At 46.7% G+C, this 26,424-nt stretch overlaps 2 protein-coding genes across 2 annotated transcripts; one reads left to right on the plus strand and one right to left on the minus strand.

Moving 5' to 3' along the window:
* The first annotated feature begins 1,729 nt into the window (after positions 1-1,729).
* Positions 1,730-3,634, plus strand: rps2 (ribosomal protein S2). The gene is made up of 7 exons (XM_085454105.1): positions 1,730-1,786; positions 2,070-2,207; positions 2,296-2,385; positions 2,513-2,620; positions 2,730-3,063; positions 3,341-3,432; positions 3,510-3,634. Exons 2-7 carry the CDS (start codon positions 2,073-2,075, stop codon positions 3,588-3,590), a joined length of 840 nt encoding a protein of 279 aa, XP_085310231.1. The 5' UTR covers positions 1,730-1,786; positions 2,070-2,072; the 3' UTR covers positions 3,591-3,634.
* Positions 3,635-10,304: 6,670 nt separating this feature from the next.
* Positions 10,305-25,767, minus strand: LOC146711297 (beta-1,3-galactosyl-O-glycosyl-glycoprotein beta-1,6-N-acetylglucosaminyltransferase-like). Its single transcript, XM_085455419.1, has 4 exons — positions 25,460-25,767; positions 25,257-25,350; positions 10,896-11,300; positions 10,305-10,790 (listed from the first exon to the last, which is right to left on the minus strand). The coding sequence occupies exons 1-4, from the start codon at positions 25,765-25,767 to the stop codon at positions 10,305-10,307; spliced, it is 1,293 nt and encodes a 430-aa protein (XP_085311545.1).
* Positions 25,768-26,424: the final 657 nt, after the last annotated feature.

The raw sequence follows: 26,424 nt of genomic DNA on the forward strand, positions 1-26,424 counted from the left end.
TCTCACAGATGAACTAAGGCCAGGCTTGTATTTCTAAATTTGACTACATAAGTCCCGGTGCAGGTCTACCTCCTGCACCGAGCTCTGGCTCACCTGGAAGCACTGTGAGGATCATGTTCTTTGATTTCTCCAGTGCTTTCAACACCATCCAGCCACGACTTCTGAGGAACAAGCTGGAGCTATCGGGAGTGGACCAACACATGTCCCAGTGGAGACTGGACTACCTCACAGAACGCCCACAGTATGTAAGGACACAGGGCTGTGTCTCTGATATGCTGGTCTGCAGTACGGGGGCCCCACAGGGAACTTTGCTGGCACCGTTCCTCTTCACCTTCTACACTGCAGACTTCTCCATCAACTCCCCACGCTGCCACCTACAGAAGTTCTCTGACGACTCTGCCATAGTTGGCTTCATCACAGGTGAGGATGACTCAGAGTACAGACAGTGGACTCTGGACTTTGAGGACTGGTGTCAGCAGAACCACCTGCTGATCAACGCTGGGAAAACCAAGGAGTTGGTGGTAAACTTCCAGAGACGCAGACCCACCACACTGACACCTTTGAACATCCAGGGAGTGGACATTGAGATAGTGGGCTCGTGTAGGTACCTGGTTGTTCACCTGAATAATAAACTGGACTGGAGCCACAACACTGATGCTCTGTACAGAAAGGGTCAGACCAGCCTCTACCTGCTGAGGCGGCTGAGGTCATTTGGAGTTCAGGTAGCGCTTTTAAAGACTTTCTATGACTCTGTGGTGGCATCCGTCAATTTTTACAGTGTGGTATGTTGGAGCAGCAGTTTATCGACAGCTGAGAGGAAGAGGTTGGATAAACTCTTTAGGAAGGCCAGCTCTGTTCTGGGGTGCACTCTGGACCCAGTGCAGGTGGTAGGAGACAGAAGGACTCTGGCCAAAATAACATCTCTGACGGACAGAGTCTCCCACCCCATGCATGTAAATGTTGCTGAACTGCAGAGCTCCTTCAGTGACAGACTGCTGCATCCTAGATGCATGAAGGAGCGTTTCTGTAGGTTCTTCCTCCCTGCAGCTGTCAGACTGTACAATCAAAACTGTTCGCAACAAACATAGATGTTTACATCAGTGCTGTAACAACTTCAACTGTTATAATCGCACATTACTTTTCTCAGCTTATACATACACTAACTTATTGGAAGTTACATGTCTACTTTTTAATGCACAGGTACAATACACAATCTGCACTTTTCTAACTTTTCTAATTATTCTAAATATTCTTAACTATTTAAACATCTTTCAGTATCCTGCTCTGTTTGCACACTATCTGTACTCTAATTTTAACAACTGTACTGTACTCTGCTCTGGTAACTTTTGTCTATGATGTATGTAAAAATTGTTTTCTGTTCTGTGTCCTGTTCTTTTTTGTATATGTGTGTTTTTTGCTGCTGATACAACCAAATTTCCCCTTGTGGGACAATTAAAGGATTATTCTATTCTATTCTATTCTATTCTATTCTAATGTGTTATTATTACATTTCACTAGATAATTAAAAACCAATTAAAGTATGTTTACAGAATAAACAGATTAATTAAATGAACACTTAAAATGGATTTTAAAAGAGTGCGTTTTGATTTTATTATAATTGATTTTTTAAGAACTGTGTTTTTAGTAAGCAAATATAAAATCTGTCTCAGTTATTCGGTAGAGGCGGTAGAGAGTAGGTTTTCTCGTGGAGTAAATCTCGCGATAAAACTTTAGCATATAACCCGGCGGAACCTTTCACAGGCCTTCTTCCTGTTTTGTCGATCACGTAAGTGTGCAGTTGAGTTTCTCTTCCTAGTTTATATCCTTAAAAATCTCACGCATCGTTCAGTCAGACACTTCAGAGCTGATTATAAGATCATATATGAACATATTAAATTAAAATCCCAGACCTATTTAACAGCGAATTTGAATACAGATGGAAACATTTGTAGTTTGCTTGTATGAATATGGCGGCGATACTCGTGTCCCGTAAGACTGAATTTCGGTAAGCATGTCCGTATTTTGGGGGATAAATAACTAAACGTCTTTGTTGTTTTCTTGTCGTGTAGCAAATGGCGGACGACGCCGGTGGTAGAGGAGGTTTTCGCGGAGGTTTTGGCGCCGGTGGCCGCGGTCGGGGCCGTGGACGCGGCAGAGGCCGTGGCAGGGGCCGCGGTGCACGGGGCGGCAAGTCCGAGGACAAGGAGGTAGGTTTTTGGATTAATAAGTGTTTTGAACATAAGCACTTAGTATTTTGGCTTTTTGTAGTTTACTTGAGTTTCTTTCCTGTCATAGTGGGTGCCGGTCACCAAGCTGGGCCGCCTGGTTAAGGACATGAAGATCAAGTCCCTGGAGGAGATCTATCTGTACTCTCTGCCCATCAAGGTAACTACAGTTCACATACATAAACAATCATATTTTATTTTATTTTACTTGTCTTGTGGAAATGTCTGAATGAACTGCAGTTTCTGTTGTGACGTAAACCCCTCAATGCTTACTCCTTTTCCTGTAGGAGTCTGAGATCATCGACTTCTTCCTGGGTTCTGGTCTTAAAGACGAGGTGCTGAAGATCATGCCCGTCCAGAAGCAGACCAGGGCTGGTCAGCGCACCAGGTTCAAGGTGAGTGTGGATTCCTTTGCAAAGGAGAAAGGTGTTTTGTTTTGTTTTTCTCCTGTTAATCAGCGTTGTCTAAGCCTAACACTGTGTGCCTTTTGCTTTTTGTCTACAGGCCTTTGTTGCCATTGGTGACTACAACGGCCACGTGGGCCTGGGGGTGAAGTGCTCCAAGGAGGTGGCCACAGCCATCCGTGGGGCCATCATCCTGGCCAAGCTGTCTATCGTCCCTGTCAGAAGGGGTTACTGGGGTAACAAAATCGGCAAACCCCACACTGTGCCCTGCAAGGTGACTGGCCGCTGCGGCTCTGTCCTGGTGCGTCTCATTCCAGCCCCCCGTGGTACCGGCATCGTGTCTGCCCCAGTGCCCAAGAAGCTGCTCATGATGGCTGGAATCGATGATTGCTACACCTCTGCCAGGGGCTGCACCGCCACCCTCGGCAACTTTGGTAAGCTTCTCCCAGGGTCATGATCTGCATACTGTATTTGGGTGGGTGGGGGGGGGGGTTGTTTCTCCTCGCTCTGCCCAGCTTCACCTCGGCAGTGGTGTAGTTGTCGTTAAAAGGAGAGAAAGAATTGAGTATTGCACGGCAGGGAGACGTTTTAGTGGTCTTCCCTGTTACCCTTTTACAATGCTCAACATTTTTTTACCCCCAACAAGACTGTTGTACTTTGTTACTGGAGCGCCATGCTACACACACTTACTCTTTATAATTCCTTCCTCAGCCAAGGCCACCTTTGACGCCATCTCCAAGACTTACAGCTACCTGACCCCTGATCTGTGGAAGGAGACGGTCTTCACAAAGTCTCCCTACCAGGTCTGTACAGAGCCAACATGAGCTGTTATGGTTATGTCAGGATTTTGTGTAACCAGGCTTTCTGCTTTTTGTTCCAGGAGTTCACTGACCATCTGGCCAAGACTCACACCAGGGTGTCTGTGCAGAGGGGCCAGGCTGTGCAGGCCGCTGCCTCCTAAACATTTTGTATAGGGAATCGTTGAATAAACGTTCTGGAACACCACTTCTGTGTCTCGTGTGCTTAACTCACAAAACTATGTATGCTGCAAAAATGTGCAGACTTCGGTAACTGAACAAGACACAAGTGATATGTTGGGCAATAGGAGAAACTGCATCAGTTAATGCAGTCACCTCTACAGTAATACAGAGTAAAATTAACTTTATCTAGCCAATCAAAATACTTTAAAGATACTGAAACCTTTAAAATGATTATTTGGAGCAGCAGATCCCGTATTGTGTGCTATCATGAAATAAAACTAGTTTTCAGCTTCTGGTCAAAATGGTTTTGGAGCATTGTCCATCACTTGGATACTTTCACAGTATTGGGGTGACTTGTAGGAAGCAGGTGAAAGGGGGGAGGTATAATCAAGAAAAGGGAATGAAAATTAGAAATGGGATGATACGTGAGTCACTGAGGAGGATGAGATTTGGAAATTTAAATACTTTCAAATCAGACTGAGACAAATGTTGGGTGGATTACCATAGGATATCAGCGTGAGCGAAAGGGAATATAGGTGATATGCCTAACTCACCTCCACATAATGCTATTCTATGGTAGTTGTTTTGTTATGCTTTTAGTTTGAAATTACTCTGATACACATCTGAAAACGTAAGTGTGATAGTACTGAAGGTTTGTGAGGGGTCACCCAGGGGCAGATCTAGAGAAATTTTGTGAGGGTGGCAAAATCAAAGCCTTTTTTTCCAAACACATATGCAGGTGGTTACAAATGGTTAAAATGAATCAAATGCAGTAAGTATACACATTTTTCATATAAATAGTCTATAACTTAATTGTTTTCTGTAGCCCACATAATTAAACACTTCAGTTACAGAAAACGTGATGTTATGTACTGTATAGCCTGTATAATAAGTAAATATAGGCCAGTAAGTATAAAATCCAGAAAGCTACACAACATGGGGCAGCTCATTGACAAACAAAATTCTAACTTAAGTTTCACACTGTTTTTTTTGTTAGAAAAAAATTAAAATTGTTACATGCTTAACAAAATGTCAGAAATCTGCACTTGCATGAACACAAATTTAAACCTAATTTTTCATGATTTGTTGGATTAACCCTCTGAGGTCCAAAATATAACGAGCCATTTTTGACTCCTTTTGATTTTACATTTGTATTTCACCTTCAAATTGTTTCTTTTTATTTTTCCCCCTTGCCTTGCTTGGTATCGGCCCGGCTATACGCTTAAATCAACCTTTTAGAAGTTGAGAAAGAAAATAATAGATTACCCACAAACTGAATATGGACAAGATTTACTACAGCCGCTAAAAAAATCCACTGGAAAGGCGGAAAGGTTTCGCATCTTGTTCGCTCTTTCCCTGCAGCCTCACACAGCACTCGGCAGAGAATCCCCACTCATCCTCGTCCCAGCTAAACATCCAATCACTGTTAATTCAATTCAATTCAATTTTTTCAAGTCAATTTTATTTATATAGCACCAAATCACAACAGTCGCCTCAAGGCGCTTTAGATTTAAGGTAGAATACAATAATAGATACAGAGAAAAACCCAACAATCATATGACCCCCTATGAGCAAGCACTTTGGCGACAGTGGGAAGGAAAAACTCCCTTTTAACAGGAAGAAACCTCCGGCAGAACCAGGCTCAGGGAGGGGCGGCCATCTGCTTCGACCGGTTGGGGTGAGAGAAGGAAGACAGGATAAAAGACATGCTGTGGAAGAGAGACAGGTTAACAACAGATATGATTCAATGAAGAGAGGTCTGTTAATACATAGAGGGTGAGAAAGGTGACTGGAAAGGAAAAACTCAATGCATCATGGGAATCCCCCGGCAGCCTACGTCTATTGCAGCATAACTAAGGGAAGATTCAGGGTCACCTGGTCCAGCCCTAACTATATGCTTTGGCAAAAAGGAAAGTTTTAAGCCTAATCTAAAAAGTAGAGATAGTGTCTGCCTCCCGAATCCAAACTGGAAGCTGATTTCACAGAAAAGGGGCTTACAAATCATACAAGCTTCCAGGCCAAAAGCTCTTTCAGGAACAAGCCCAGAATAAACGGGACAAGGGGTCAATATCAGCCAGGATATATCCAATTTTGTTATTTTAAAAGAAAAGAATAAAAGGTTTGTAATAAAACTGTGTAGTAAAATATCACAATAAAAGCCCACTAACGAACAACAATGTACCTTTAATGGTGCAACCTGCCAGCAATGTAACAATTACCTGATAACTTGCTCACACCTGAAGAAAACAGGTGCCCGTTGTTTTAAAATACAAAATCCACCCCAGCTAAATACAACCCATAGAAACACTTATCACATGCACTAAGTGTTTCAATAAGAAAGTGATTGGTACCACTGCAATAAAGTAATCTTAAATATATCACTTCACCATCAGCACCTATGTAAGGTCTAGTTTCTAAGAGCTCCACCTCAGGGACTACACTCAAATACAAAAATAAAAGTTTTAAAATGCGCAAGGGAAGGGGCGGGGAGTGAGAAGAGAAACGCAGGGAAGGGGCGGAGAGTGGGAAGAGAAACGCAGGGGAAGGGGCGGGGAGTGGGAAGAGAAACGCAGGAAAGGGGCGGGGAATGGGAAGAGAAACGCAGGAAAGGGGCGGGGAGTGGGAAGAGAAACGCAGGAAAGGGGCGGGGAGTGGGAAGAGAAACGCAGGGAAGGGGCAGGAAGTGGGAAGAGAAACGCAGGAAAGGGGCGGGGAGTGGGAAGAGAAAAGCAGGGGAAGGGGCAGGGAGTGGGAAGAGAAACGCAGGAAAGGGGAGGGGAGTGGGAAGAGAAACGCAGGGAAGGGGCAGGAAGTGGGAAGAGAAACGCAGGAAAGGGGCGGGGAGTGGGAAGAGAAAAGCAGGGGAAGGGGCAGGGAGTGGGAAGAGAAACGCAGGAAAGGGGCGGGGAGTGGGAAGAGAAACGCAGGAAAGGGGCGGGGAGTGGGAAGAGAAACGCAGGGAAGGGGCAGGAAGTGGGAAGAGAAACGCAGGAAAGGGGCGGGGAGTGGGAAGAGAAAAGCAGGGGATGGGAAATAGAGGGGCAGGGAGGGGGCGGAGAGTGGGAAGAGAGACGCAATTCATCTCATGTAAACAATAACGTGGCGCACAGCGTGACGTGAAAAAAGTCACATACCTTTGACGTTGCCTGACGAACTCTGTATTCCTCGTCCACACGTAAACGCAAAAAAGGAGTTTTAAAAAAATCTCAGTTTTCAGTGATTCCAAACGCCGTTTACGTGTGGACGAAACAGCTGCGTTTTCAAAAGTAGGTGCGAACGTAGCGTAAAAGAGTTAGTAGTTTATTTTCTTACTACCTGTAATTTATTGCAGATTACTTGTATTTGCTTAATTGTTTACTAAATGTTTGAGGTGTGAAATAAACCGCAATGGAGCAAAATATGGGTGTGTGTGGTTGCAGGATGTGTTTGAGTGTGCGCTTGCGCGCAAGCATTTTTCTTGTAAAACAAGGGGGGCCTTGCAAAAAAAGTTTGGGAACCACTGAGTTAGGGCAACAAAAGATGCCTGGGACAGTTCAGCCATAACTTAAATCTTTTCCTGCTCATACATGCTTGGAACGATCTTGCCACTAAAGTGGGCGCGAATGGCAGGGCCCTAGAGTGCGACCAATTTGCTCGCAAATGTGACCAAATTTTTCAGTGGTGCGACTAAAAAAAAAAAATTTGGTCGACTGTTCAGGTAACAAAACAAATAAAAAATCTCTGCAACTCTCCGTGTGGTGAACAACAGACACACATTTTGCCCCTATCGTGGACTAAACCAATCAGAGATAGTCAGGGGCGGGACCTCTCTGATTGGCCGTGGTCCAGTTGAAAGTGCAGGTGGAAGAGAGAGGTGAGTAGTTTGAATAAAGCGATATCAATTCATTAACGGATTCCACACAAAGACGTAAACACAGAGCGGACCCGACGCATCAGAATCAGCTTTGTCTTTCTCGGCTTTCTCACCCAACGGCCCATAGACGGATACACTGTCGGAGCTTAGCGATTCTGATGACACCACGATAAAAATTACACTTCATACACTCTCTGTGTGTACTTCAAGAACAGTTTCCCATCTCAAAGCTGTTTTCTCCTTCATGTTTTTCTGTGTTTTATTCTCAGTTACTTTCACTCAAAGGCATCTGCTGTGATGTTCACAATTCTGATGAAGTCTCATGTGTATCAGTACTGATAAATGATCAGAGTTATAATATTTCTGACTGTCTGAGGCTAAAGTGAATCAAATCAGGACTTTGAGAACCGGAATCGAATGGATTATAGAAATCAGTGATGATACCCAGCCCCAGTGAGCAGCCTACGCCCGACAGAAGTGGATGTAGCTGTGGGTAATAAGAAAAGATGAAAAGAACGATTGATAACTTTTTTGTTAAGGCCTGAACCGTCTGAAATGCACTGCCCAAGTGTCCCCTCTCCCCAATGCCTTTCAGCAACAGACAGCAGCAAACAGGTCGTCAGAGGAGGCCAAGATGATGATTAAGTTTAACATTTTCTACAATATTGACAAAGCACTTTAAGCACAAGTTTGTTAGTTAATAATTTAGAAATGAATATTGTCTGTATGGACTTACCCCCCAAAGAAAGTGCACATGTAAAACTGCAGTGATAAGCGATGTGGTTGAAAAATTTGAGTGCGCCTAACTTTTGTGCCGGTACGCCTAAATTTTTTAAGTTAGGTGTACCGGTGCGCCCATGTCAAAAAGTTAGTCTAGAGCCCTGAATGGGATATCATAGCGTGGCTCAAGCACGTTCATCATAGTTTAAACCCCTTGTTTTGCACAACGGAATACGGCCTCCCGTCTGCAGCTAAACACACCAATAGCTTTTGTAATAGCTTTAGCCCGGTCGGATTGGGCAGCAAAGGGCTGCTTAAATTCCGCAAACTCCTCTGCTCCTCCACTTGGACCGCTAGCGCTGGCCATAACTATCGCTGGCCATAACTATCGCTTGACAGACCCACCACGTGCACCATACACATACTTTTTTTTCTTCTTTTTCGAATCTTCGGATCACGTGCGCGCTGAACCGTGGAGTGGGATCAGTTCGGATTACGAATAAACCGTGATCCAGTGCACCACTACTCTCTTGCTCTCTGTCCTGCCAGGCCCTCTTATTGGCCTCTGTGACCTCCTTAGTGATCAGGAGGGGGTGTAGTCTCCCCAGGACACAATAAAACATGCAATAAAATATAAGAACAAAACACTGTACATTATTAAAATATTGAAACTAAAAAAACACATGCACATGCAACACATGCAAAATAAAAACACTTAGGTGAACTTGTCCATTTCACCCCGTGACATAAACAAAGAAATTGTCTGTGTGGTGGCTGACGGGAGTAAAAGTGACTCGTGAGATAATTAACCAAGAGTTTTTGAATTGCCTTTTTTATAACGTGGCCTACCCTTTTTAGTTTTGTCAATATTGTAAATACTGAAAAGTGTTATTGTAGGTGTTGGGTCTGCACTTCAGCAGGCCCGCTAGTTCAGACTTATTCCTGTGAACAAAGCAAGACAGCTCAACCAGTTTTACTCGCTAGCAAGGGGAGGATCTCAGAGCAGCACCTCTGCCTTCAGTCTCAGACCACTCCAAAAACCCAGCTTCCCCTGCAGCCTTTTATTCTGTGACACACAGTTTATGCAAACACACATTATAGACCCCCCCCCTATGGTGCATCATAAAACTAGGGCACTGAGTGTGTGTGTGTGTGTGTATGCATATGCAATCGTGTGTGCGTATATGCATGTGCACGTGAGTGAGTGTTGTGTGGATGTGGGTGTTTTTGTGTGACTTCCTGCTGATCACAAAGGGTCATCTCCCCTCACCCTTTATATGGCACAGGTGCAAGCACAGGTGAGGACATAAAGGGCAAGAAGTAAAACATCCTCACTAAATAAGGACATCCAGAACCTTACATGCAATGTCTGCAGTTAAACACTATAACTAATTACCTCCCCCACCATTGAGCCCGGGGAGGAGGACAGAAACAGAAGAATGTCTTTGATCATACAGTTTAAGGCAAGGCTTACAAATTTAAGTACAATATTGGCAACATGTAACAATTTCAACCTAACAGTTGGGCTTGAATATATTTGATATAGGCCACCCAATTAAGGTAAATATTATGTTTTTAGTTGTTAGAAGAATCTGATGAGCGATATTTAATTTTTTGTTGTTTTGTTTTTCTGGTTTCCCCCTGAGGGATTGCCACCTTAACGTTGTCAGGGGCTTGCATCCCTCAGTGACTCTAAAAGCTAAACTAGCAGAAGCTTAGCCTTCAGGTGGGACACCCAAGTTGATCATGTCTTAGGATAGTGGCCTAACAAAGTGTAATCAGCTGAGACTGAAGAAGTCACTTGGATGAGAGACAAAACGTTTCTCCCACAAAACGCTACGTCCAGATGAACAGAATCAACTTTTGGAGATAGAGTTATGAACCTTTCACATGCCATGCTAGATTAGCAACATTTGTCTGCTCAAATATAAATATGCATAATAATAATTAAATTTTAAATAGACAAAAAAACCCAACAATGTAACAATGAAATTAATATTTTACCTACATCCTCAACTTGTATAACACATCTATGTCCACATGACAATTATGACCCAAGAATGTGTTTATAGTTTAAGTATCCATGTGGACTGTCTTTTATAATAGATGATGAACTCTCCACCTAAACTAACTCAGTCAGTGCCTTGTGTCTCAGATATTTCTCCAAGCAGTAGATAGCAATGGGATCTCTGTCTGCATCAAACTTATTTGCAAAAAGGTGATGCTGTTCAATCAACCACTGCAGGTCTCCAGCACCATACACACATACTGATTTGACATGGTGGCCTTTACATTCTGGGTATACTGCTTGCAGGGAACCCTCTGACCCCTCGTGCCACTGCCACTTGACCATCCGGGCAATTGCATTCATGTCCGTCATGTCGAATTTACGGTTGGGCCATGTTGAGCCAGGAACACCAGGTATTCGTTGTATTGTTGCCCACAGAAACTCATCAGGACTGTAGGTGTCTTTGGCCCACTCAATGAGGGCCTGTATTCGCTTGTCTTCAAACACACTGCGAACGTAACCTCGGTTGACCACAATATAGGCATTTCCTGATAGTATGGGCAGATTGAAGGGAGCTGGATCCTTTGTTTTTCCTATTGGCTGGGACAATTGAAAAGTTAATATGATGGTGAAGTTTTTTACAATAGCAAGGTGAATTGATTAATAGCTACATGATACAATGTAAAAAATCTCCAAATGAAGTACCTGGACTTTTCCATCAACTACTCGGTGAGCATTAGACACTCTTCCCTTCTTTCCTTGAGGCATTTCCTCTGACTCCAAACTGTTACCTCCTTTTAGTGCACGCAAAGCTTGCACAATTTCCAAGTTAGTTTTTAGAGGGAAATCCTGACCACAGAGGTTGATGAAGTATTTCCATGTTGTACTGGTATTATAGAGATCAGCCATGCAGTTAAGATCAGCCTGGACACGTGTCCAGCCAGTGTAGACCACATTCATAGCTTCGCTGACCATGAACACATTTGAGAAACAGGAAGTAATGGCTTTGATGGCAGCAAAGACTGAGGCCTGTGCTTTTTTGTCCACATGGACACAATAAATATTTTGAGGTGCGTAAATAGCTCGCAGTAGTCGCTCAAAGTTCTGCACCTATGGATAAAAATAATTTAGTTTTCTTTGTGAAATGTTTTTGCTGGAACTGTACTGTACTAATGACTTAATGGACAACAATGTTTGATATATATATATATATATATATGCGTTGTTATGGGTTAACTGTCCGTTGTTATGGGTTAACTGTCCGTTGCCATGGGTTACCGGTCCATTGCCATGGTAACCGGTCCGTTGCCATGGGTTACCTGACCGTTGCCATGGGTTAACTGTCCGTTGTCATGCGTTAACTGTCCGTTGCCATGCGTTTACATGTGTTGTTATGGGTTAACTGTCCGTTGCCATGCGTTTACATGCGTTGTTATGGGTTAACTGTCCGTTGCCATGCGTTTACATGCGTTGTTATGGGTTAACTGTCCGTTGCCATGCGTTTACATGCGTTGTTATGGGTTAACTGTCCGTTGCCATGCGTTTACATGCGTTGTTATGGGTTAACTGTCCGTTGCCATGGGTTATATGACCGTTGCCATGGGTTAACTGTCCGTTGCCATGGGTTAACTGTCCGTTGTCATGCGTTAACTGTCCGTTGCCATGCGTTTACATGTGTTGTTATGGGTTAACTGTCCGTTGCCATGCGTTTACATGCGTTGTTATGGGTTAACTGTCCGTTGCCATGCGTTTACATGCGTTGTTATGGGTTAACTGTCCGTTGCCATGCGTTTACATGCGTTGTTATGGGTTAACTGTCCGTTGCCATGCGTTTACATGCGTTGTTATGGGTTAACTGTCCGTTGCCATGGGTTATATGACCGTTGCCATGGGTTAACTGTCCGTTGCCATGGGTTAACTGTCCGTTGCCATGCGTTAACTGTCCGTTGCCATGTGTTTACATGCGTTGTTATGGGTTAACTGTCCGTTGCCATGCGTTTACATGCGTTGTTATGGGTTAACTGTCCGTTGCCATGCGTTTACATGCGTTGTTATGGGTTAACTGTCCGTTGCCATGGGTTATATGACCGTTGCCATGGGTTAACTGTCCGTTGCCATGCGTTTACATGCGTTGTTATGGGTTAACTGTCCGTTGCCATGCGTTTACATGCGTTGTTATGGGTTAACTGTCCGTTGCCATGCGTTTACATGCGTTGTTATGGGTTAACTGTCCGTTGCCATGGGTTACCGGTCCGTTGCCATGGTAACCGGTCTGTTGCCATGGTAACCGGTCCGTTGCCATGGGTAACCGGTCCGTTGCCATGGTAACCGGTCCGTTGCCATGGGTTACCTGACCGTTGCCATGGGTTAACTGTCCGTTGCCATGCGTTTACATGCGTTGTTATGGGTTAACTGTCCGTTGCCATGCGTTTACATGCGTTGTTATGGGTTAACTGTCCGTTGCCATGGGTTATATGACCGTTGCCATGGGTTAACTGTCCGTTGCCATGCGTTTACATGCGTTGTTATGGGTTAACTGTCCGTTGCCATGCGTTTACATGCGTTGTTATGGGTTAACTGTCCGTTGCCATGCGTTTACATGCGTTGTTATGGGTTAACTGTCCGTTGCCATGGGTTATATGACCGTTGCCATGGGTTAACTGTCCGTTGCCATGCGTTAACTGTCCGTTGCCATGTGTTTACATGCGTTGTTATGGGTTAACTGTCCGTTGCCAAGCGTTTACATGCGTTGTTATGGGTTAACTGTCCGTTGCCATGCGTTTACATGCGTTGTTATGGGTTAACTGTCCGTTGCCATGGGTTATATGACCGTTGCCATGGGTTAACTGTCCGTTGCCATGCGTTTACATGCGTTGTTATGGGTTAACTGTCCGTTGCCATGCGTTTACATGCGTTGTTATGGGTTAACTGTCCGTTGCCATGCGTTTACATGCGTTGTTATGGGTTAACTGTCCGTTGCCATGCGTTTACATGCGTTGTTATGGGTTAACTGTCCGTTGCCATGGGTTATATGACCGTTGCCATGGGTTAACTGTCCGTTGCCATGCGTTTACATGCGTTGTTATGGGTTAACTGTCCGTTGCCATGCGTTTACATGCGTTGTTATGGGTTAACTGTCCGTTGCCATGCGTTTACATGCGTTGTTATGGGTTAACTGTCCGTTGCCATGGGTTACCGGTCCGTTGCCATGGTAACCGGTCCGTTGCCATGGGTTACCGGTCCGTTGCCATGGTAACCGGTCCGTTGCCATGGTAACCGGTCCGTTGCCATGTGTTACCTGACCGTTGCCATGGGTTAACTGTCCGTTGCCATGCGTTAACTGTCCGTTGCCATGCGTTTACATGCGTTGTTATGGGTTAACTGTCCGTTGCCATGGGTTACCGGTCCGTTGCCATGGTAACCGGTCCGTTGCCATGGGTTACCGGTCCGTTGCCATGGTAACCGGTCCGTTGCCATGGGTTACCTGACCGTTGCCATGGGTTAACTGTCCGTTGCCATGCGTTAACTGTCCGTTGCCATTCGTTTACATGTGTTGTTATGGGTTAACTGTCCGTTGCCATGCGTTTACATGCGTTGTTATGGGTTAACTGTCCGTTGCCATGCGTTTACATGCGTTGTTATGGGTTAACTCTCCGTTGCCATGGGTTACCGGTCCGTTGCCATGGTAACCGGTCCGTTGCCATGGTAACCGGTCCGTTGCCATGGTAACCGGTCCGTTGCCATGGGTTACCTGACCGTTGCCATGGGTTAACTGTCCGTTGCCATGCGTTAACTGTCCGTTGCCATTCGTTTACATGTGTTGTTATGGGTTAACTGTCCGTTGCCATGCGTTTACATGCGTTGTTATGGGTTAACTGTCCGTTGCCATGCGTTTACATGCGTTGTTATGGGTTAACTGTCCGTTGCCATGGGTTACCGGTCCGTTGCCATGGTAACCGGTCCGTTGCCATGGGTAACCGGTCCATTGCCATGGGTTACCGGTCCGTTGCCATGGGTTACCTGACCGTTGCCATGGGTTAACTGTCCGTTGCCATGCGTTTACATGCGTTGTTATGGGTTAACTGTCCGTTGCCATGCGTTTAAATATGTTGTTATGGGTTAACTGTCCGTTGCCATGGGTTATATGACCGTTGCCATGGGTTAACTGTCCGTTGCCATGCGTTTACATGCGTTGTTATGGGTTAACTGTCCGTTGCCATGGGTTACCGGTCCGTTGTTATGGGTTAACTGTCCGTTGCCATGGGTTACCGGTCCGTTGCCATGGTAACCGGTCCGTTGCCATGGTAACCGGTCCGTTGCCATGGGTTACCTGACCGTTGCCATGGGTTAACTGTCCGTTGCCATGCGTTAACTGTCCGTTGCCATGCGTTTACATGCGTTGTTATGGGTTAACTGTCCGTTGCCATGCGTTTACATGCGTTGTTATGGGTTAACTGTCCGTTGCCATGCGTTTACATGCGTTGTTATGGGTTAACTGTCCGTTGCCATGCGTTTACATGCGTTGTTATGGGTTAACTGTCCGTTGCCATGGGTTATATGACCGTTGCCATGCGTTAACTGTCCGTTGCCATGCGTTTACATGCGTTGTTATGGGTTAACTGTCCGTTGCCATGCGTTTACATGCGTTGTTATGGGTTAACTGTCCGTTGCCATGGGTTACCGGTCCGTTGCCATGGGTTACCGGTCCGTTGCCATGGTAACCGGTCCGTTGCCATGGTAACCGGTCCGTTGCCATGGGTTACCTGACCGTTGCCATGGGTTAACTGTCCGTTGCCATGCGTTAACTGTCCGTTGCCATGCGTTTACATGTGTTGTTATGGGTTAACTGTCCGTTGCCATGCGTTTACATGCGTTGTTATGGGTTAACTGTCCGTTGCCATGCGTTTACATGCGTTGTTATGGGTTAACTGTCCGTTGCCATGGGTTATATGACCGTTGCCATGGGTTAACTGTCCGTTGCCATGGGTTATATGACCGTTGCCATGGGTTAACTGTCCGTTGCCATGGGTTATATGACCGTTGCCATGCGTTAACTGTCCGTTGCCATGCGTTTACATGCGTTGTTATGGGTTAACTGTCCGTTGCCATGGGTTATCTGTCCGTTGCCATGCGTTAACATGCGTTGTTATGGGTTAACTGTCCGTTGCCATGCGTTTACATGCGTTGTTATGGGTTAACTGTCCGTTGCCATGGGTTACCGGTCCGTTGCCATGGTAACCGGTCTGTTGCCATGGGTTATCGGTCCGTTGCCATGGTAACCGGTCCGTTGCCATGGGTTACCTGACCGTTGCCATGGGTTAACTGTCCGTTGCCATGCGTTAACTGTCCGTTGCCATGCGTTTACATGTGTTGTTATGGGTTAACTGTCCGTTGCCATGCGTTTACATGTGTTGTTATGGGTTAACTGTCCGTTGCCATGCGTTTACAGGCGTTGTTATGGGTTAACTGTCCGTTGCCATGGTAACCGGTCCGTTGCCATGGGTAACCGGTCCGTTGCCATGGTAACCGGTCCGTTGCCATGGGTTACCGGACCGTTGCCATGGGTTAACTGTCCGTTGCCATGCGTTTACATGCGTTGATATGGGTTAACTGTCCGTTGCCATGCGTTTACATGCGTTGTTATGGGTTAACTGTCCGTTGCCATGGGTTATATGACCGTTGCCATGGGTTAACTGTCCGTTGCCATGCGTTTACATGCGTTGTTATGGGTTAACTGTCCGTTGCCATGCGTTTACATGCGTTGTTATGGGTTAACTGTCCGTTGCCATGCGTTTACATGCGTTGTTATGGGTTAACTGTCCGTTGCCATGGGTTACCGGTCCGTTGCCATGGTAACCGGTCCGTTGCCATGGTAACCGGTCCGTTGCCATGGGTTACCGGTCCGTTGCCATGGTAACCGGTCCGTTGCCATGGGTTACCTGACCGTTGCCATGGGTTAACTGTCCGTTGCCATGCGTTAACTGTCCGTTGCCATGCGTTTACATGTGTTGTTATGGGTTAACTGTCCGTTGCCATGCGTTTACATGTGTTGTTATGGGTTAACTGTCCGTTGCCATGCGTTTACATGCGTTGTTATGGGTTAACTGTCCGTTGCCATGGGTTATATGACCGTTGCCATGGGTTAACTGTCCGTTGCCATGCGTTAACTGTCCGTTGCCATGCGTTTACATGTGTTGTTATGGGTTAACTGTCCGTTGCCATGCGTTTACATGCGTTGTTATGGGTTAACTGTCCGTTGCCATGCGTTTACATGCGTTGTTATGGGTTAACTGTCCGTTGCCATGCGTTTACATGCGTTGTTATGGGTTAACTGTCCGTTGCCATGCGTTTACATGCGTTGTTATGGGTTAACTGTCCGTTGCCATGGGTTATATGACCGTTGCCATGGGTTAACTGTCCGTTGCCATGCGTTTACATGTGTTGTTATGGGTTAACTGTCCGTTGCCATGCGTTTACAGGCGTTGTTATGGGTTAACTGTCCGTTGCCATGCGTTTACATGCGTTGTTATGGGTTAACTGTCCGTTGCCATGCGTTTACATGCGTTGTTATGGGTTAACTGTCCGTTGCCATGCGTTTACATGCGTTGTTATGGGTTAACTGTCCGTTGCCATGGGTTATATGACCGTTGCCATGGGTTAACTGTCCGTTGCCATGCGTTTACATGTGTTGTTATGGGTTAACTGTCCGTTGCCATGCGTTTACAGGCGTTGTTATGGGTTAACTGTCCGTTGCCATGCGTTTACATGCGTTGTTATGGGTTAACTGTCCGTTGCCATGGTAACCGGTCCGTTGCCATGGGTAACCGGTCCGTTGCCATGGTAACCGGTCCGTTGCCATGGGTTACCGGTCCGTTGCCATTCGTTTACATGTGTTGTTATGGGTTAACTGTCCGTTGCCATGGTAACCGGTCCGTTGCCATGGGTTACCGGTCCGTTGCCATGCGTTTACATGTGTTGTTATGGGTTAACTGTCCGTTGCCATGCGTTAACTGTCCGTTGCCATGCGTTTACATGTGTTGTTATGGGTTAACTGTCCGTTGCCATGGTAACCGGTCCGTTGCCATGGGTAACCGGTCCGTTGCCATGCGTTAACTGTCCGTTGCAATGCGTTTACATGTGTTGTTATGGGTTAACTGTCCGTTGCCATGGTAACCGGTCCGTTGCCATGGGTAACCGGTCCGTTGCCATGGTAACCGGTCCGTTGCCATGCGTTAACTGTCCGTTGCCATTCGTTTACATGTGTTGTTATGGGTTAACTGTCCGTTGCCATGGTAACCGGTCCGTTGCCATGGGTTACCTGGCCGTTGCCATGGGTTAACTGTCCGTTGCCATGCGTTAACTGTCCGTTGCCATGCGTTTACATGTGTTGTTATGGGTTAACTGTCCGTTGCCATGCGTTTACATGCGTTGTTATGGGTTAACTGTCCGTTGCCATGCGTTTACATGCGTTGTTATGGGTTAACTGTCCGTTGCCATGGGTTATATGACCGTTGCCATGGGTTAACTGTCCGTTGCCATGGGTTATATGACCGTTGCCATGGGTTAACTGTCCGTTGCCATGGGTTATATGACCGTTGCCATGCGTTAACTGTCCGTTGCCATGCGTTTACATGCGTTGTTATGGGTTAACTGTCCGTTGCCATGGGTTATCTGTCCGTTGCCATGCGTTAACATGCGTTGTTATGGGTTAACTGTCCGTTGCCATGCGTTTACATGCGTTGTTATGGGTTAACTGTCCGTTGCCATGGGTTACCGGTCCGTTGCCATGGTAACCGGTCCGTTGCCATGGGTTACCGGTCCGTTGCCATGGTAACCGGTCCGTTGCCATGGGTTACCTGACCGTTGCCATGGGTTAACTGTCCGTTGCCATGCGTTAACTGTACGTTGCCATGCGTTTACATGTGTTGTTATGGGTTAACTGTCCGTTGCCATGCGTTTACATGTGTTGTTATGGGTTAACTGTCCGTTGCCATGCGTTTACAGGCGTTGTTATGGGTTAACTGTCCGTTGCCATGCGTTTACATGCGTTGTTATGGGTTAACTGTCCGTTGCCATGGTAACCGGTCCGTTGCCATGGGTAACCGGTCCGTTGCCATGGTAACCGGTCCGTTGCCATGGGTTACCTGACCGTTGCCATGGGTTAACTGTCCGTTGCCATGCGTTTACATGCGTTGATATGGGTTAACTGTCCGTTGCCATGCGTTTACATGCGTTGTTATGGGTTAACTGTCCGTTGCCATGGGTTATATGACCGTTGCCATGGGTTAACTGTCCGTTGCCATGCGTTTACATGCGTTGTTATGGGTTAACTGTCCGTTGCCATGCGTTTACATGCGTTGTTATGGGTTAACTGTCCGTTGCCATGGGTTACCGGTCCGTTGCCATGGTAACCGGTCCGTTGCCATGGTAACCGGTCCGTTGCCATGGGTTACCGGTCCGTTGCCATGGTAACCGGTCCGTTGCCATGGGTTACCTGACCGTTGCCATGGGTTAACTGTCCGTTGCCATGCGTTAACTGTCCGTTGCCATGCGTTTACATGTGTTGTTATGGGTTAACTGTCCGTTGCCATGCGTTTACATGTGTTGTTATGGGTTAACTGTCCGTTGCCATGCGTTTACATGCGTTGTTATGGGTTAACTGTCCGTTGCCATGGGTTATATGACCGTTGCCATGGGTTAACTGTCCGTTGCCATGCGTTAACTGTCCGTTGCCATGCGTTTACATGTGTTGTTATGGGTTAACTGTCCGTTGCCATGCGTTTACATGCGTTGTTATGGGTTAACTGTCCGTTGCCATGCGTTTACATGCGTTGTTATGGGTTAACTGTCCGTTGCCATGCGTTTACATGCGTTGTTATGGGTTAACTGTCCGTTGCCATGCGTTTACATGCGTTGTTATGGGTTAACTGTCCGTTGCCATGGGTTATATGACCGTTGCCATGGGTTAACTGTCCGTTGCCATGCGTTTACATGTGTTGTTATGGGTTAACTGTCCGTTGCCATGCGTTTACAGGCGTTGTTATGGGTTAACTGTCCGTTGCCATGCGTTTACATGCGTTGTTATGGGTTAACTGTCCGTTGCCATGGTAACCGGTCCGTTGCCATGGGTAACCGGTCCGTTGCCATGGTAACCGGTCCGTTGCCATGGGTTACCGGTCCGTTGCCATGGTAACCGGTCCGTTGCCATGGTAACCGGTCCGTTGCCATGGGTTACCTGACCGTTGCCATGGGTTAACTGTCCGTTGCCATGCGTTAACTGTCCGTTGCCATTCGTTTACATGTGTTGTTATGGGTTAACTGTCCGTTGCCATGGTAACCGGTCCGTTGCCATGGGTTACCTGACCGTTGCCATGGGTTAACTGTCCGTTGCCATGCGTTAACTGTCCGTTGCCATGCGTTTACATGTGTTGTTATGGGTTAACTGTCCGTTGCCATGCGTTTACATGCGTTGTTATGGGTTAACTGTCCGTTGCCATGCGTTTACATGCGTTGTTATGGGTTAACTGTCCGTTGCCATGGGTTATATGACCGTTGCCATGGGTTAACTGTCCGTTGCCATGGGTTATATGACCGTTGCCATGGGTTAACTGTCCGTTGCCATGGGTTATATGACCGTTGCCATGCGTTAACTGTCCTTTGCCATGCGTTTACATGCGTTGTTATGGGTTAACTGTCCGTTGCCATGGGTTATCTGTCCGTTGCCATGCGTTAACATGCGTTGTTATGGGTTAACTGTCCGTTGCCATGCGTTTACATGCGTTGTTATGGGTTAACTGTCCGTTGCCATGGGTTACCGGTCCGTTGCCATGGTAACCGGTCCGTTGCCATGGGTTACCGGTCCGTTGCCATGGTAACCGGTCCGTTGCCATGGGTTACCGGTCCGTTGCCATGGTAACCGGTCCGTTGCCATGGGTTACCTGACCGTTGCCATGGGTTAACTGTCCGTTGCCATGCGTTAACTGTCCGTTGCCATTTGTTTACATGTGTTGTTATGGGTTAACTGTCCGTTGCCATGCGTTTACATGTGTTGTTATGGGTTAACTGTCCGTTGCCATGCGTTTACATGCGTTGTTATGGGTTAACTGTCCGTTGCCATGGGTTATATGACCGTTGCCATGGGTTAACTGTCCGTTGCCATGCGTTAACTGTCCGTTGCCATGCGTTTACATGTGTTGTTATGGGTTAACTGTCCGTTGCCATGCGTTTACATGCGTTGTTATGGGTTAACTGTCCGTTGCCATGCGTTTACATGCGTTGTTATGGGTTAACTGTCCGTTGCCATGGGTTACCGGTCCGTTGCCATGGTAACCGGTCCGTTGCCATTGTAACGGTCCGTTGCCATGGTAACCGGTCCGTTGCCATGGGTTACCTGACCGTTGCCATGGGTTAACTGTCCGTTGCCATGCGTTAACTGTCCGTTGCCATGCGTTTACATGCGTTGTTATGGGTTAACTGTCCGTTGCCATGGGTTATATGACCGTTGCCATGGGTTAACTGTCCGTTGCCATGCGTTAACTGTCCGTTGCCATGCGTTTACATGCGTTGTTATGGGTTAACTGTCCGTTGCCATGCGTTTACATGCGTTGTTATGGGTTAACTGTCCGTTGCCATGCGTTTACATGCGTTGTTATGGGTTAACTGTCCGTTGCCATGGGTTACCGGTCCGTTGCCATGGTAACCGGTCCGTTGCCATGGGTTACCGGTCCGTTGCCATGGTAACCGGTCCGTTGCCATGGGTTACCGGTCCGTTGCCATGGTAACCGGTCCGTTGCCATGGGTTACCTGACCGTTGCCATGCATTAACATGGCAACGGACAGTTAACCCATAACAACGCATGTAAACGCATGGCAACGGACAGTTAACCCATAACAACGCATGTAAACGCATGGCAACGGACAGTTAACCCATGGCAACGGTCATATAACCCATGGCAACGGACAGTTAACCCATAACAACGCATGTAAACGCATGGCAACGGACAGTTAACCCATAACAACGCATGTAAACGCATGGCAACGGACAGTTAACCCATAACAACGCATGTAAACGCATGGCAACGGACAGTTAACCCATAACAACGCATGTAAACGCATGGCAACGGACAGTTAACCCATAACAACACATGTAAACGCATGGCAACGTTTACATATATATATATATATATATATATAAAAACACCCAGCACGCCCCTGCGGGCGGTTTATCCTTCAAGCTCGGGTCCTCTACCAGAGGCCTGGGAGCTTGAGGGTCCTGCGCAGTATCTTAGCTGTTCCCAGGTCCCTGTTACCACGGGGACCACCGTTACCTTCACCCTCCACATCCTCTCGAGCTCTTCTCTGAGCCCTTGGTATTTCTCCAGCTTCTCGTGTTCCTTCTTCCTGATATTGCTGTCATTCGGAACCGCTACATCGATCACTACGGCCGTCTTCTTCTGTTTGTCTACCACCACTATGTCCGGTTGGTTAGCCACCACCATTTTGTCCGTCTGTATCTGGAAGTCCCACAGGATCTTAGCTCGGTCATTCTCCACCACCCTTGGGGGCATCTCCCATTTTGACCTCGGGACTTCCAGGTTATACTCGGCACAGATGTTCCTGTACACTATGCCGGCCACTTGGTTATGGCGTTCCATGTATGCCTTGCCTGCTAGCATCTTGCACCCTATATATATATATATATATATATAAAAAAAACACCCAGCACGCCCCTGCGGGCGGTTTATCCTTCAAGCTCGGGTCCTCTACCAGAGGCCTGGGAGCTTGAGGGTCCTGCGCAGTATCTTAGCTGTTCCCAGGACTGCGCTCTTCTGGACAGAGATCTCCGATGTTTTTTCCCGGGATCTGCTGGAGCCACTCGCCTAGCTTGGGAGTCACCGCACCTAGTGCTCCGATTACCACGGGGACCACCGTTACCTTCACCCTCCACATCCTCTCGAGCTCTTCTCTGAGCCCTTGGTATTTCTCCAGCTTCTCGTGTTCCTTCTTCCTGATATTGCTGTCATTGGGAACCGCTACATCGATCACTACGGCCGTCTTCTTCTGTTTGTCTACCACCACTATGTCCGGTTGGTTAGCCACCACCATTTTGTCCGTCTGTATCTGGAAGTCCCACAGGATCTTAGCTCGGTCATTCTCCACCACCCTTGGGGGCATCTCCCATTTTGACCTCGGGACTTCTAGGTTATACTCGGCACAGATGTTCCTGTACACTATGCCGGCCACTTGGTTATGGCGTTCCATGTATGCCTTGCCTGCTAGCATCTTGCACCCTGCTGTTATGTGCTGGATAGTCTCTGGGGCATCTTTACACAGCCTGCACCTGGGGTCTTGCCTGGTGTGATAGACCCCAGCCTCTATGGATCTTGTACTCAGAGCTTGTTCTTGTGCTGCCATGATTAGTGCCTCTGTGCTGTCTTTCAGTCCAGCTTTGTCCAGCCACTGGTAGGATTTCTGGATATCAGCCACCTCCTCTATCTGCCGGTGGTACATACCGTGCAGGGGCCTGTCCTTCCATGATGGTTCCTCGTCTCCCTCCTCTTTCTTGGGTTTCTGCTGCCTGAGGTATTCACTGAGCACTCGGTCAGTTGGGGCCATCTTCCCAATGTATTCTTGGATGTTCCTTGTCTCATCCTGGACTGTGGTGCTGACACTCACCAGTCCCCGGCCCCCTTCCTTCCGCTTAGCGTACAGCCTCAGGGTGCTGGACTTGGGGTGAAACCCTCCATGCATGGTCAGGAGCTTTCTTGTCTTTATGTCAGTGGCTTCTATCTCCTCCTTTGGCCAGCTTATTACCCCAGCAGGGTACCTGATCACGGGCAGGGCGTATGTGTTGATGGCCCGGATCTTGTTCTTACCATTCAGCTGACTCCTCAGGACTTGCCTGACCCTCTGCAGGTACTTGGTGGTTGCAGCCTTTCTAGCGGCCTCTTCATGGTTCCCATTTGCCTGCGGGATCCCCAGGTACTTGTAACTGTCCTCTATGTCTGCAATGTTGCCTTCTGGTAGTTCAATCCCCTCAGTTCTGACTACCTTCCCTCTCTTTGTTACCATCCGACTACACTTCTCCAGTCCGAACGACATTCCAATGTCATTGCTGTATAGCCTGGTAGTGTGGATCAGTGAATCGATGTCTCGTTCACTCTTGGCATACAGCTTGATGTCATCCATGTACAGGAGGTGGCTGACAACTGCTCCGTTCCGTAGTCGGTATCCGTAGCCAGTCTTGTTAATGATCTCACTGAGGGGGTTCAGGCCTATGCAGAACAGCAGTGGGGACAGAGCATCTCCTTGGTAGATCCCGCACTTGATGGTAACTTGTGCTATGGGCTTGGAGTTGGCCTCTAGTGTTGTACGCCACATCCCCATTGAGTTCCTGATGAAGGCTCTTAGGGTCCCATTGATCTTGTACAATTCTAGGCATTCCAGTATCCAGCTGTGGGGCATTGAGTCATAGGCCTTCTTGTAATCAATCCAGGCAGTGCACAGGTTGGTCAGTCTGGTCTTGCAGTCTCGGCTGATTGTTCTGTCTACCAGTAGCTGGTGTTTTGCACCTCTGGTATTCTTGCCAATTCCTTTCTGTGTCCCGCTCATGTATTGACCCATGTGCCTGTTCATCTTAGCCGATATGATGCCTGACAGGAGCTTCCATGTAGTACTGAGGCAGGTTATTGGTCGGTAGTTGGAGGGGACCGGTCCCTTCTTGGGGTCCTTGGGGATCAGGACCGTCCGGCCTTCAGTTAGCCATTCCGGGTGTCTTTCGTTAACTAGCAGCTGGTTCATTTGTGCTGCCAGACGCTCGTGGAGTGCAGTCAGCTTCTTCAGCCAGTAGGCGTGAACCATGTCGGGCCCTGGTGCTGTCCAACTCTTCATACTGGAGACCCTTTCTTGGATATCTGCCACTGTGATGGTTACTGGACCCTGTTCAGGGAGGTCGCTGTGGTCTGCCCTCAGATCCTCTAGCCACTGAGCATTGCCGTTATGGGTTGCATCCTTCTCCCATATGCTCTTCCAGTATTGCTCCGTCTCCAGCCTTGGTGGTGCTGTTCTCTTATTGTTCCCTTGCCACTGAGAGTACACCTTTGCTGGTTCTGTGGAGAACAGCTGGTTTATTCTCCTGCCTTCTATCTCTCTGGTGTACCTCCTCAAGCGGCTGGCCAAGGCTGTGAGTCTTTGCTTGGCAGTTTCCAAGGCCTCAGGTATGGACAACTTGCTGTATTTCTTAGGCACCTTATTTGTCGCACCTTTCTGCAACTCCGTTAGTTGGCTAACCTCCCTCCGTGCTACTTTGATCTTGCCCTCTAGCCTCCTTCTCCATGGAGGGTACTGCCCCTTGTGGCTGTTCAACTTGTAGCCAAGCATCTCACTGATCACTGCTGCCGTATTGTAGATCAGCTTGTTAGTGTCGGTAATCGTGGTTGTAGGTATTGCCCGTAGTGCTGCATTAACATCATCTAGCAGACCTTCTGAGGGTACTTCACGTAATCTTGGTAACCGGCTACGGGGGATCCAGGTTTCAAGCTTGGCCATGATCCTATTTTTTAGGTCAGTTCCTCTCGCACTCAACGATCCTTCTCCTATCGCACTTGGGGCTATGTACCCAATCTCGGGTGGGGGTGATGATATCTCCCCCCTGACCTGGCGTCCTGACTCCTCCTTGCCGTAGCATTTGTGTTGTACCTCGTCAATCTCTAGCTGTGAGAGCAGTCCCTTCTTTCGAATGTTGGAACACTGAGCTACTACTACTAACAGGGCGTTGTTGGAATGCTACTACGCAAGTAACCCCGGCGGAAGGGGCTACATGAATAGGATGAGGGACCTATGGATTCTTCGATACCCAACATCCACAATGACGGCGAAACAACTAGTAGCATATATATATATATATATATATATATATATATATATATATATATATATATAAGATAGATGTGTGTGTGTGTGTGTGTAGAAAATTTTGAAATTTAAAATGTAAACAATCCAAATGTAAGCACCGTTTACATCTACTGCAAAGATTTGCAGTAAAATTTTATTATACAAAATACATACCTTGTGATGGACAACCATAGAGTAAGCCAGAGGAAAGTCCTCTTCTTCCTTGCTTAACGGGAATGTTATGTATTTCCTACTTTTTTGGAATTTCCTGTAAATTCACAGTTTTGAAGAAGTAACGTTGCTTTTAAAAGTCCATATATTAAAATCATGACCAAGAGTTAAAGAGTTACTGAAAGCTGCCATTTAGAGCAACAAACCTGCAGTCTTGGGTTGCATTGATGTAATACTCATCAGGGATCTGAATAACCTTCTGGAAGTTGTTGGTGATGGTCAGTAATTTGGCTTGCAGCAATGCCTCCTTCTCTCCCTGCAGGATTGCTGAGCAGTTGCAAACTTTCTCTGGGCTCTCATCTTCATCGGTATAAACTAGCCATTGATACTTGAGGATGTAGGCAGGACTTTCGCCTGTTTTTAGCTGACTAAGTAGGAAAAGTATCCATAGTGATCCCAGTACAGCACTGAACTTGAATAATTGTAGCCAGCAGCCTCGTTTTAAATATCGCATTATTTACAGTAAGTAGAAAATCTCAAATACAATAATAGTAAAGCTTGTGATAGCTGCTAAAAATGTCTGTCAGACACCTGTGAAACAACAAAATAATAATGATTAATGTTTGTTCCTTTCATGAAGGTATGCAAATCAGTCCATCCATTACTGCACCTGGAACCAAGCAATAATGTGAGTAAGGAAAACATACACAGACACACTTTTTTTTTCATGTGAAACGCTACTTCTTTTTGGAACTTTAGAACAAAATATTCATATGTTGGACTGAAATGCAAAGCAACACTACATGTTTGGAAATCTCTGTCGTTTAACATCGTAAATCTGAGTGGATTCACTTGAATCCACGTTTTTTTTTGTCTTCCATGTTACAGTGGGGCAAAAAAGTATTTAGTCAGCCACCGATTGTGCAAGTTCCCCCACTTAAAATGATGACAGAGGTCAGTAATTTGCACCAGAGGTACACTTCAACTGTGAGAGACAGAATGTGGAAAAAAAAAAAAAATCCATGAATCCACATGGTAGGATTTGTAAAGAATTTATTCGTAAATTAGGGTGGAAAATAAGTATTTGGTCACCTCAAACAAGGAAGATCTCTGGCTCTCACAGACCTGTAACGTCTTCTGTAAGAAGCTTTTCTGTCCCCCACTCGTTACC

This window comes from Copadichromis virginalis, linkage group LG4 (assembly GCF_057382275.1).
Source record: "Copadichromis virginalis isolate Kocher_CV1m ecotype Utaka linkage group LG4, C_Virginalis_male_GT1.1, whole genome shotgun sequence".
Classification (NCBI taxonomy): domain Eukaryota; kingdom Metazoa; phylum Chordata; class Actinopteri; order Cichliformes; family Cichlidae; genus Copadichromis; species Copadichromis virginalis.